The sequence below is a fragment of the Macrotis lagotis genome, chromosome X (assembly GCF_037893015.1).
Source record: "Macrotis lagotis isolate mMagLag1 chromosome X, bilby.v1.9.chrom.fasta, whole genome shotgun sequence".
Lineage (NCBI taxonomy): Eukaryota > Metazoa > Chordata > Mammalia > Peramelemorphia > Peramelidae > Macrotis > Macrotis lagotis.
This window is the reverse complement of record NC_133666.1, coordinates 548036184-548050342: the sequence shown is the minus strand read 5'-3', so window position 1 is coordinate 548050342 and position 14159 is coordinate 548036184. Positions and strand designations below refer to the sequence as shown.

Genomic DNA, 14159 nt, shown 5'->3' with positions numbered 1-14159 from the left:
TCTTTCTAAGGGACAGTGCACAAAAATTTCATTTCTTAGTTTTCTTTGTAAATTTTAGAGCTCTGAAAAATTAAAAAAAGCATTACATATTCACAGCAGGACACAGAGAAAGGGATTGTTTATGAAAGCATTTATCTCCATGTTGTTAAACCTTATGTCTAAATGAAGCATGAACTGAGATAAGACTCAATTTTAAAATCTGTGACACTACTGAATGATGGATAATTATATAATATAGTCATCATACTAAGAATGTCTAGAGCCAAGGTGTCTTCCTTCGAGCACAAGAACACTTTCAAGTCTTATTAGAGAAATACATGAGTAAGAAAATAGAGAAAAGTAACAGAGTTCATTCAGTATATCCATCTCTTCCTACTAATTACAGAAAAAAAATTAGTTTGTTTTAATTCTCAGAACGTTGATGACTCAATAATAGAGTAATAAATGAGCTTCATTTTCATTTATTTCTGCTTTCTAATTCGGCAAACACCAAGAACTTGAAAAGCATGCAGAAAATGGCTTCATTCAAGGGTATCATTTGACAAAATAGAAACAAAACCAAAAATAACTTTTACCTGTTTAGTAATAACAGCAGGTTTGACTATAACTTCATACCTTAGACAAAAATTCCCCAGAATTCTATCCAAAACAAATTCAAGATAAACTGGCAGATCATTATTATACCGGACATGATACATAATCTTCTAGTCATAATTCCAACCATTTTCATGAAAATCTTAGAAGAGACTAAACTTTTTGCTTCAAAAAGACTGAAACTCTTTGGTGAAGGTAACTACTCATTTTGAAGCACATAAAAGTCCTTCCCTTCCCTCCCTTTTCAATTTAAAAGTTGCTATGAGCAACCTTTAAAATAGAAGCATTCCTGAATTAACCAGTTAGTCAGGTTGGTCTTCAATTAGTTAGAAAAATATATAAACTAACATCACTAGACTGCTTTTCAGCTTTTCTTGGACTTACCAAAATTTATAATCCCTTAGAATGACCCTTTGATAAGGTAGAATCATCTCCATATCATAAAGAATTTTTGTAGAGATGAGATTCATATTTAAAATTGCTAATTTAATGTCTATTTAGATTCCCACTGTGTTTTCAATTTAACTTAAAAGTTGACTAACAACTCTACCCTGCAAACTTCCTGGGAAAATAATTAAACCAAACTCCTCAACCTGGAACTATTCTAATCAGACTGCAAAAGCCAAGGGAATAGAATATTAAGAGTAATCAAAATGTTGCTATAAACAAGCTAAGTCATTTATCATTGTTCCTAGCAAGCCCTTCAGCAGAAGATAATCATCCATTTGATTTTCAAATTAGAAAGAACTTGTCATTTACCCCTCTAGAAATCTTGAATTTCATTAGGGAAAAGTGCCATGCCCCTAACAAATTTTCCTTATCCATGTTTCCAGGAATAGGCAAACTTTCTCTTGGTTTAGAAAGTAATGTCATCAGCTAAGAGGAAATATACTAAGTCACCAAGGTGGCAGAGTGGAGAGAGTGCAGGATCTGGTGTCAAGAAGTCTCATCTTCCCAAGTTCAAATCTAGCTTCAGACACTTACTAGCTGTGTAATCCTGGGGAAGTCACTTAACCCTCTTTGTCTCAGTTTCACTTCTATAAGAGGAGCGGGAGACAGCAATGGCAAATCACTCCAGTATCTTTGCCAAGAAAACCCCAAATGAGGTCACAACGAGTTGGACGCAACTGAAACACTTCAACAAAATGTTGTATGCATACTTTCACCATTTTAATACAAGTTCAACACTCTCTCTCTCTCCTTCCATAGGAGCAAGTTAGGTTTCAATAAATTGGAATCCTAGATTTTTGCAACAGATCTGGACTCCTAGCAACTCATCTCTAATTAAACTGACACAAGAGCCATAACATAGAAACACAGAGCTTGAAAGAATTTCAGAGATCATTTAGTCTAGGAAGATCATTTAGTCCTCCTTAATCTGGAGTCTTACTGTTTTGTTAACATATATTTTGATTAACTGTCTTTCAATATAATTCATTCTGAGAAGAGGTTCATGACAAAAAAAATTATGATCTAGTCTAGTTCTTTTGTTTTGTATGTGGGGAAAAAACAAACCTCAATTATCAGTTGGTGTTTGTTCATATATAGTGTGTATTATGTTTGTGTTAAAAGAACTTTTTGGTTAATTTGTTACTGGTTAATAGCTGCTTTAAAGAACCAATTATTATACATTAGTATGTTACAGGCAGAAAACATTAAAGCTGACATGACTCATTTTCATTTAGTTCATAAAGCCTCATGATTCATGGCTGAAATTAAAAACCCAAACCAACTAAGCTCACAAAGTCCTGCTATCAGAGATCCTCTTTATTGCAAACCAGAGATAGAGCTAGGTGGCATAATGCATAGAGCACTTGCCCTGGAGCCAGAAGAATTTTAGATCAAATAGGTCCTCAGACATTAGATACTTGGGATCTATTTTACCCTAAGTTACTTAAACCCCATCAACTTGAAAAAAAAAACCTGAAACACACAAACAAAAACAAAAGATGGAATAACATGTCTAGTTCTGTAGAAAGTTTGTTTCTAAGTTTGTTCAAAAATATAGCAAAACTTTAGAATTCAATATTGGTTGTAAATGCAACACAAAACAGTACAAAATCTATTTATGGCCCCCATAGCAAAGAACAAAGGAGCTCAATAGTCCACACCCTAAAGATATGGATGTTTTACCCACAAGGGAAAAATGCTCTCTGATGCTAAAGGAAGCTATTATGTGATCTATCCAAGTCACTCCATCCAGGCCTTTCCATGTTCTCTTCTCATCTCCAAATCCCTGACTTCCTTTAGATCTCAACTATAAAATCTCACCTTTTCTAGGAAGCCCTACCCAGTCCCTCTTAATTGTAATGCCTCCCTTGTGTTCATTATTGCCTATGTATCCTGTATATAGCTCCTTTGTGAAGATATTGTTTGCTATCTTACAAATTAAGATTTTGAGATCCTTGAGGGCCTGGAGCTCTCTTTTGAACATCTCCAGTATTTTGTATAATACTTAGCACACAGTTAATAAATACTTACTGATTGATCTCTAATACTCTACACTACGAGTTAATTCAAATAGCACATGGTCTAAGGAATGAGACAAATCGAGAAGTGAGGTGGCATAGTGGATAGAACACAGGCCCTGAAGTCAGGAGGACCCGAGTTCAAATCCAGCCCCAGACACTTAAAAACTACCTAGCTGGGTGACCTTGGACAAGTCATTAAACTCTACTGCCCTAAATAAAATTTAAAAAGTAAAAAAAAAAAGACAAGGAAAAGTTTGACAGCTAAGATAACTGTGTCAAAAATGAAGCTCAATTTGATGAAAAAGATTACTGTTCCTAAATTCAGATATAATCAGAAATTCCAGACCACCAAAAAGCCTCCCAGAGAGTATTCCAAGTTTTAAAGGTCTGCTGTCAAAATAAATTTATTGGTTCCAGTGATAACTATCGTGGCTAAAAGAAATAGTGCCTAGAATGATTTCAGGCTGGTTTTTGCATACTAATATAACTAGGATACCCCTTTCCTATTCAGGGAGATAGCAGCGAACTTGAGCACATTTTTTTGACAGTTCTATAGGAAACAATCTGATTCTTAAGATTCTGAAGAGACTTTTCACATACAGCAAAGATAAGAACATGACACAGATTAAGGGTGGTAACAAAATAGAACGACTACATGGAACCCCAAAGCCCCCATTTTTAAAAAACAAGACAAGCATTGCTTAGGTATGATGTTTAACCATCATTCGTTGCTTGGGCAAGATGTTTTGTTGTGAATTTAATAAGTAACTGACAGATTAAAATGATCAATAACCAAAAGAATCCCTCCTTGCTTCGGATCACAATTTTAGACAAGTTTACTTAAGAGGGGCACTGAAGGATTTTGTTTCTCCTTAAAGCTACTGACCTGGTAACCTTGGAAGAAGTTAAGAATTTCCTTAACTCCAGTATTGTAGGCCAAGCCCTGCATTCTGCCCACCGGGCCATGTTGTTGAGGGATACTGCTAACATTAGCAGCTGTAGGAAAGTAGCCAATACTATTAGGTGAACCTGAGGGGCTAAAGGGAGAAAAAGCACAATGAAGTGGAAAAAAAACAGCAACCAAAAAAACAGGTAACAATGTTTCAGAATATATATTCAACAACTTAAGAAAAAGCATGTTTTTCTATGCTTCCTACAGCATAAACTACTCACTGACATGAAGCCAAAGAGAGGGAGGCAGTTCCACAAAGAATAAATTTCCTGAATCCTCAATATCATATTTACTTTCTTTGTGATTTTTAAAAAAGAAAATGAATCTGGTTGGTCCCTCAGGCATAGGGCACAATCCCCAAAATCCAGTCTCCTGATCGCCTTCCATTAATCCAAGTCTTTTATTCTCTGCATCCATAGAAGGCAAATGAGAGTTAAATAAATTAAATGGGTTGACACAATCTGAACATTAAGACATCAATTTCAATCAGTGATGATGTTATCACTTTTTGCAGTTCTATAAGGCCACTATCTGAAAGGAGATGAATGATGAAAAATGCCCTTCAAGGCTAGTTTTGCAAGATGAGAGCCCACAAATCATTTCACCCACTCTTGCAAAATGACATTGTTTGCTTTTTTAAAGTAGGTCACAGCTAAACTACCATCAAATTATTCTGAGATAATATGGTTATCAAATGTCTCCATCAGATGTTTCTTTAGTAACCACCTGCAAAGAGTACAAAGCACATTAGTTACTGAATTTTGTTTTGTTTTATGACTACAGTTGGTTGTTACAAAGTGCTCAGAGGCTAAGGTTAAAGGATTGATTCCCATTTAAGCTAAATAAAATTACCTCTGTTCCCTGTCCATAGAATTTTCCCCTAATCCTAATCAACCTCTCTGAAAAAATCCACACCAAAGCATGCCATTGTTGACAAGGTAGATGCAGGGTAAATTCATCACCACTACTAAAAGAAACCTCAAAGCACATACTTGAGCATTTTCATCTGGAAGGACAAAATGATTACATAGTATAAGACAAAAAGAAATTTATCTTTATTCACTGAGGTATACATTGAAAAAGAGGAAAAACATAATATGAAACAGAAGTTAAGAGTAGACTAGAAAATCCACAGTTTTTGGCCCCTTCTCCTTCAACATCACTTTTACTCCATTATTCCATTTTATCAATTCAAAGCTCTCTCATTCTTTCCACTAATACCATAGTCTAGTTGTCAGGGTCCTAGATTATTCAAATAGTCCTACTGGTTATCTACCTCTTGACTTCAATTCAAATGACAAAGAGACTAGAATACTCAGAGAATTCTAGAAGTCATCTTAGACATATCTCATTATAAAAAGGAAAAAAAAAATCAACAACTAGGTATTAGAGAACTCTAATGATCAGCCCAGATGGAAAAGCTAGATCTTCCAATACAATGCATTTTCCATTATACCACTCTGATTTCCATCACATTTAGGCCTGATTCAAGAATTTAACAGCTTCCTATTGACTAGTGTTATCAATTGATGCAATATCCAAAAGCCCCCACTTTCTCACTTCCATAGTTATCTCTATAATAAGCAACAAAAAGCAAAGAATAAAATATGTGGGTAATGACTACAGAATTAAGAATTGTACCTTCTCACATAGATTTTTGTCAAGTTCATTAATTGGTTAGGTAGTGCAGTGGATGGTGTGCTGGGCCTGGAGTGAGGTAAACCCAAGTTCAAATCCAGCCTCAAGAACTTAGTAGTGCAACTTCGGGTAAATCACTTACTTTATCTGCCTTGGTTTCCCTAACTGCAAAATGAGGATGATACTTAGTAGTACTTACCTCTTAGCATTGTTATGAGAATCAAATGAGATAATACTTATCCAAATGCTCAGGACAATGCCTGGTTCATAGTAAGCACTACATAGATGCTAGCTATTATTATTATTATTATTATTATTATTACTACTACTACTGCTATTACAGGCATTTCCTTCTATATGTTCATGCTTGTGGGTTTTGCAGACTTGTAGTTTTGGGAAAAATAGGGAGCCACTAGTGAAAAATTTTCTCTACCAATGCTATCAAATTCAGTCAAATAATCCAGTACTGAGATTTATGAATCACTTACTTTGGGTTGGGTACTATGTTAACACTGAGGACATGAAGAGGCAGAAACAGTCCCTGTCCTCAAGGATCCCACAATCTAATGGAGAACCATGGCTACAGCTGGGCATATTCCTAACAATGTAAGCCTTAGAGTTATGTCTGAGCACCAAGAAGTCCAGTGCTTAGCTCAGGGGCAAATAACTAGAAACTGGAACTAGAGGCAAGACTAGAATTCAGGTTTTCCTGATTCAAGAGTCAATTTTCAATATGCTATGAGACATAATTCTTGGACATTTTAATAAACTCTTCTTCTGTTGTCATTGAAATAACTAGTACTTATAGAAAATGGTAAGTTTGAATAATTATGGTTCATTTTCATTTAGAATAAAGAATCTAGACTAGACAGTAAAAAGAAACTCAATGTATTGTAGTATTGGTATTAGTTAAAGAGACAAGACGACTTTGGGGGGAGCAGGGTAGGAAAGTTAGAAAAATGTGTTGCAATAAATATGCAAATTCCCATAACATGTAATTGGAAAAATAAAACAAAATATCAATTAGATACACTTGGAGATCTCTTCAAGATCTAAATTTGTTAATATTATGATCCTTTGGATCACATTCTCCTCTACAAATTGTGGTTCAGTCATTTCAGTCCTGTCCAACTCTTCATGAACCAATTTGGCATTTTCTAGACAAAGACATTGTAGGGGTTGTAGGGTTTGTCATTTCCTTCTCCAACTAATTTTACAATTGAGGAAACTGAGACAAATAGATGGTTAAATATTTTGCTCAGAGTCAGACAACAAATAAGTATTTGAGGCAAGATTTGAACTACAGAAGATAGGTCTTGCTGACTCCAGGCCCACTGCACCACTAGCTGCCTCTTTCTGAAAACAAACAAACAAACAAAAAAAAAACCACCCACCAAAAGCACAAGATGGGGGTCTTGAGAGATTTGGTTATCTTCATTGACTACAAAAAATTATTTGACTTCATAAGACTTAATGAGATAAAGTTAATTTTACAAATTTCACTGAATTCTAATCCCATATTGTAGTTTTCCTAAGTATTAAGATAAAAAAGTATGCTTAAAAATAAAATTACTAAAAAATTTAAAAAAAAATGAAATTACTTTTTTAACCATGACTAAATAAAGCAAAATGTAAGCAAATTAGGCAACTGAAAAACTTTAAACTCCTGCAAAAAAGAAAAGTCATCTAAGAAGTGTTACAATGATCAAAAGAATATTTTAAAAGCATTAAATTCCAAAACTGAACAATAGAAAATGAGCAAAGCAGTCATTCATAAGGTATTGATCTTCCTTATCCAAATGACATACTTGCAGTTTAGGAGATGAGAAAATGTTTCATTTATATAAAGATTCATTTGAAGAGTATACAGGTCATTTATTACTGAGAGGCTGATTGGGTGGGTCAGAAAGCACTGTTCAGGGGAAAAGATTCACATCATAACTTGTACCTGCTTGGGGTGATTTTTCCTTTTACTAAAGATGATTCATAAGTAATTATAGCCTTCAATGAAAAGTGGGCCAACTAAAGCATTATTACAAAGGCAGAAAAACATGCAAGCCTAATCCATCTTTATCCAAAGTATCAAGATGGGTGTTTAACTGCAGACACAAGACAAGCTTCACATCTAAATTGGTCTCCACCTATGCTACCACCTTGAAGGGAAGACATTTTTTTGCAAGGAGGAATAAGTAGGTTTAATAAAAAGCAAAAGTTTAATGGGAAGAAAGTAAGAGGCAAAGCAAGGGAAAGAAAAAATATACATACATACATACATACATATATATATATATATATATATATATATATATAGAGAGAGAGAGAGAGAGAGAGAGAGAGAGAGAGAGAGAGAGGAATGGATTACTCATGGAGTCCATGCCTGTCTTTTAAGTTCCCTGCACACTTTCTGCTTTTGGGATTTTTGTTTAAATGACCTGTCTCTATTCCAACTCATTTAAAAAAGGACAGGTTCTAGTCACATATTCTTCAAGGTATATATTAGATGATTATATTTGTAAACATTAAAGAGCTTTCATAAATACTAGCTATTATTGAACTTGTTGTCTAAAATATGGAGGTTTTATCTATGAAAATAAAAGTGATGTAAAATTAACAATTTTTAATAGAACAGTTAAAATTGGAATTTTATATTTAGAAGAGTCTATGCAACCAACTCATTTACAAATTAAGGAAATGGATCCATGGAGAACTATCTTGATCAAAATCACACAGCTGGCTTATTCTTCACATTGTAGATTTCTATTTCTTTTTTTTTTTAAACTTTCTGAAAGACAATGGGGTTAAGTGGCTTGCCCAAGGCCACACAGCTAGGTAATTATTAAATGTCTGAGATTAGATTTGAACCCAGGTACTCCTGACTCCAGGGCTGGTGCTTTATCCACTATACCATCTAGCTGCCCAAGATTTCTATTTCTTAAGGTCTGCTTTTGGCACTTTATCAGAAAGATATCTCTCTTCACTATCACCCCTGTCAGACCTCTCAAAACAACACAAGAGTATTCATGCCATGGAATCAAGTATCATATTCTCATGGGATATATAACTTGAAGAGTGGAGTGTAATTACAATCTAGCACCACATCATTTTTGAGACTATGAAAGAAATCCAACATTTTTCTATTCTACCCTGTAGCTCCTCCCAAATAAAAAATTTCATTAATTGTATATGTATTCACAGTCCTGAGCATATAACAGGCACTTAATATATACTTGTGAATTGACTGGTGAATTGATAGGTGCAAAAATTCAAGAATTCAAGAATTATTGCTAAAATTAAAACTGTGATGGGTCTGCTATATAGTAATGGGGTTTCATAGAGCTATAAAATAAAAGGCAGCTAGGTGGCACAATGAATACGGTGCTGGGCCTGGAATCAGAAAGATTTCCATTTCCTAAGTTCAAGTGTGGCCTCAGACACTTACTAGATATGTGACCCTGAGCAAGTTACATAATCTCATTTGCCTCATTTTCCTCATAAGTAAATTGAGTTGGGACAAGGAAAAAGTAAACCGCTCCAGAATCATTGCCAAGAAAATCCCAAATGGGATCACAGAGAGCTGGGTACAAGTAAAATAAATGACTTAACAAAAAAAAATAATAGATTTAAAGTTGGAATGAATGAAAAAACATTTTCCAAGTATATACAAGGCGAATAGCATTGTGCTAAGCACCGAATTTAGAGACAGAAAAGTAACAAACCTTGCTCTCAAGAAAATGACCTTCACATATAGGAAATTTCAGCTCCAAATCAAGAAGGAAATTGAGAAGTCATAGCATTTTACAGAGGAAGAAACAGAAATGTAGGGAAGTTTTAAAGCTTGCCCAATGTTACACAACAAATTCCTAAGGAAGAATTTGAATTCGTGTCTCCCAGACTTCAAGCTTAGCATTCGCTCCACTACTCCAGTGTTGTCAAAGTCAAATAAAAATGGGCCATTAAACCATATAACCCATGTTAATATTTTCCATATTCTATCATATCTCCATTTAGCTATATATTTCCTAATTACATTTTAAACTGATACCCTTTTATTATGGGTCTCATGGAAGGATTGTATATTTGATATCTCTGCATTACACCAAGATATGATAGGTGGAGAAGACCTAGATCCAGGTCCCAGTATGATACATGCCTAGGATGGAATCCAGTCTCTGACAATGATCTTAGACTTTATGAGCCTCAGTTTCTTCATGTATAAAATTTTGGTATTTCAAAAGTTTACTCCATGGGATTATAGTGTAGCTCACATTTAACCCATAAGTTCTACATAGAAAACAAGTCAATAGACCTAAAAGCCTGGCATAAGGCCTCCCACTTAATTGGAGATCAATAAATAAACTATGACTTAACCTTTCTTTATTCTTAACTTGCATTAGATAGGGAAAGAAGAAGAAAATGAAAGTCTGTCTCCCTGGATATCAGTGGTAGTGTTTCCAGGAAAAAAAGACAGATGAAAATGATATCTCTCGGGGCAGCTAGGTGGAGCAGTGGATAGAGCACTTGCTGTGGACTCAGGAGTACCTGAGTTCAAATCTGGTCTCAGACACTTAAGAATTATCTAGCTGTGTGGCCATGGGCAGGCCACTTAACCCCATTGCCTTGTAAAGACCTAAAAAAAAAAACCTCTTTCCTAGACAATGCCAGCCATCACACCTGAAGGTTTTGATGTCTCTTAAGAACACTCTAATTTAAAAAGTTGCTTAGCCTTCCCGAAGCAAGGAAGTAACTTAGCTTCCCCTTTAGCCAGAAAATAGGGCTCTCACTTTCATCCATTAGACAAAAGGTATGTTTCTTTTTAAACCTACACTGTTTGCTTAATTCAGGCATATTCAGTGCCAGAATACATTTAGTGGCTGGCCACAACATTTTTTCTGTTCTATTTCACATTCCAAAAATGAGGACTTGAAATGGGAAAGCAAAAGAATAGGGACAAACAGGGTGTTCTTAAACTCAACAAAGATAAAGGACTGGGAATGCAGGTTAGTCAAGTAGTTAGTCAGGAGTAAGAGGACAGTTGAAATAATACTGGACTAGGGGCAGCTAGGTGGCGCAGTGGATAAAGCACTGGCCCTGGAGTCAGGAGTACCTGGGTTCAAATCTGGTCTCAGACACTTAATAATTACATAGCTGCCTGGCTTTGGGCAAGCCACTTAACCCCATTTGCCTTGCAAGAACCTCAAAAAACAAACAAAAAAAAAACTTAAAAAAAATACTGGACTGAATTGTGTGATCCTTGGATACATTCCTGTCTAAGGGCCTCAGCTTCTTCCTCGGAAAAATGGGGCTAATATTTAGGGTTATTGTGAGAAAAGGGCTTTGCACTGCAATAGAAAACGTATAAAGGTGAGCTAGGACTCTAATGCTGGTTTCTCTCCCTGAGGCTCCCTCTGCAGGAGCAGGTAACTTTGTACCAATTACAGAACAAGTTTTAAAGTTCAGATGTAAAACCGAAGCTCACCCTGGATACCAGTAGCACTACTGAGAATGGATCTCTTTATATGATTAGTATAATAACCTTGGGCAGGAAGCCAATATGATGTGCTTTTCTGGCATTTCCTCCCTAGGATCTGAAAGACAGATCTCTAGATTGACTGTCTAAAGAGCTTCATTTAATTTTGGGTGGTGGTGCTCTCTTACTCTTGGACAACTATTTCTTGAAGCATTGTAGCAAAAAAGCTTGAAACAAAATTTTTCTTTTCTATCATGAACAATTAAGTCCATTTAGAATAAAATGCAAGAAGTGAAGAATGGCATGGGGGGAAAGCTCAAGATGGCACCAACAATCTCAGTTATACTTCATGAGTCCTTCAGCCTTTGGGGATCTAGATTTCTTTATCTGGACAATGAGGGCATTGGATTAGGTTACTGCTAAAGTTTCTAAGTCTCTTCCAGATCCACATCTAAGATGCTAAGACTTTTGTCTAAGCAATAGTTTTATTTCATAAATAGAAAAAATTAAGTATTAAATGGGAGAGGACGTATAATATGTTGGTAATTTTGCCCTCTACACATTTTTAATGTACCCTCTACATTTTTAAAAAGACTTTTCATGACACAGGCAGGTAGATGATGCAGAGAACAGGGCAACCAGAGGCTGAGGTTGGGATGATCTGAATTCAAATTCAGCCTCAAACTATTACTAGCAGTGTGATCCTGGGCAAGTCATTTAACCTCTACCTCAATTTCCTCATCTGTAAAATAGAGGCAACAATTAGCACTCACCTCCCTAGGTTGTTAAGAGGATAACATGAAATAATATTTATAAAGAGTTTTGTAAACCTTAAAGAGCTTTCATAAATACTAGCTATAAATGGATCCATAGAGGAAAAAGAGAAATGTTTTATCGCAAGTCACATAGCTGGTAAGTGGCAGAACTTCTTGTTCAGTTATTTTTCACCATGTCTGATTCTTTGTGATCCCATTTGGGGTGTTTTTTTGGCAAAAAATAGTAGAGTGGTTTGCAATTTCCTTCTACAGCTCATTTTACATATGAGGAAACTTAAGTAAATAGGACTTGTCCAAGGTCATACACAACAAGTAAGCTTCTGAGGCTGGATCTGAATTTAGAAAGAGGGGTCTTTCTGACTCCAAGCCTGGCACTCTACCCATTTAGTCACCTAGCTGCCCCCTAAAAAAGAAACTCCCAATTCTCTCCACAGTGCTATTTCCAGTTTCATATTGGCCGCTAAAAGTCAGCAGGTGATACAGATTTCAAGAATGCAGGATGTCAGAGTCCCACTTTTAGGTACTTATTAAATCTATCATTTGCTATATTTTTCTACTGTGGGGTAAAACTTATCCAAAGGTCCCAGGTTTTAGGTTTTTTAAGTCAATCAACCAATATTAATTCTGTACCCTAATATGAACCAGGCAATGTGCAACATATTGGACACACAAATACAAATTCTTTCCACTTTATAGCAAAATATTTGGAAAGCATAATTTGGATAATCCCCATGTAAGAGTCACTTTGGGATGTCAAATTCCTTTAGTGAAAGGGGAGTTCTCATTGAGTAGTTGCCTTCAACTTCTCCCCATCTCCTTTCATCATTTCTTTTTTGTTTCTTTTTTTAAGCAATTAAATAAAACTAATATAGGAACTTCACCTAAAAGTTTACACAACATTTCATATTGGTTTCAGCCCTTAAAATAAAATAAAATAAAAAAAGATCAGAAATCTATATTCTCCAAATCCCACTCCTCTAACAAATGGAAGAAATGGAATTACTTTTTTTGTTTTGTTTTTTTTTTTTGCAAGGCAGTGAGGTTGATTTGCCTAAGGTCACACAGCTAGATAATTATTAAGTGTCTGAGGCAAAATTTGAACTCAGGTTCTCATGACTACAGGGCAGGTGCTCTATCCACTGCACCACCTAGCTGCCTGAAATGAAATTTCTTATAAAAAAAATAAGCAGAATCTAGTAAAACAAACTTCCTCAATGTATACATAAACACACATACACATCATTTTGCACTCTAAATATCATATCTCTGAAATTACTATGATAATTTATCATTAGTCTGTTGGAATCAGAATAGTCATCATATTCTTATAGCTTTCAAAGTTATATTTATATTTACATTTATACATACATATATGTATATATCATAAGCAATATCATAGAAATGAGTATTTTGTAGAACTTTTACAATATGAAGAAGGAAATGAGAAGAGCCAGGAGGACAATTTATTAACAATACTGTAAAGGCAGATTCCAATTAATCCAATGTCAAATCCCACAATAGCTGAAGTGCTATCTAACTCAAAAGGATAATCATTAAGAAGATAAAATGGCATAGGAAATCCAACCAATCTAAGAAAAAGATTTGATTTTAAGGACCAAAATTTCAAATTTTAATTTTGCAGAAAACTATAAATACTAAAGTGTTTGTACTTTTGCTGTTACTATACTGTTGATGTACCTTTGTATATCACATATAAATTATGCACTTTTTTCTTCCTTTTTGGGATAATAGATCCTGCTCTCTTACATAGGCAGGAAGTAGAAGCCACTCAAGACCTGAATCCCATTATTCGTTGTCATGTAAACTTTAATCGGCTCTTCCCAACCCAGGTCAAATTCCTCCTCCATGGAACCTGGTGGGGTTCCATATTGCTTAGGGTTCACCATAATAGAAACAAACAGAACAGACAAATGACTGGCTTAGCCTACTGAAAGCTTAGGTTTCCCAAACTCAAGAATATCTACCAACATCAGCCTCTACAGAATCAGGAATTATAGGAATATAACATCATCCCCTGCCTATAACATACCCAGAAATGCTTCTTTACCTACATTTTGTTATGTCATCAACTTTGCTGACTATCTAAAATCCACTCAAAATCAGTAGTACAAATCAGCTAGGTGCTAAAGGGGATGGAGTACTGGGCTTGGAGTCAAAAACAAAGTTAAATTCAGTTTCAGACACTTAAAAGCCGTATAATCCTAGACATTTAAGCTCTCTCAGTCTCACTGCCTCAACTG

The 14159-nt window shown here is 35.3% G+C and overlaps 1 protein-coding gene across 7 annotated transcripts in view; it reads right to left on the bottom strand.

The window, feature by feature from the left end:
- ESRP1 (epithelial splicing regulatory protein 1) overlaps positions 1-14159 on the bottom strand; it is a 96480-nt gene that overhangs the window by 19510 nt on the left and 62811 nt on the right. For 4 of the 7 annotated variants that reach the window (XM_074200256.1, XM_074200258.1, XM_074200257.1 and 1 more), the window contains exon 14: positions 3952-4102. The exons of the other annotated variants lie outside the window; for them this stretch is intronic. In XM_074200256.1, coding sequence (XP_074056357.1) covers positions 3952-4102 — 151 coding nt within the window. The remainder of the gene's footprint in view (positions 1-3951; positions 4103-14159) is intronic. 7 annotated transcript variants of the gene reach the window in all.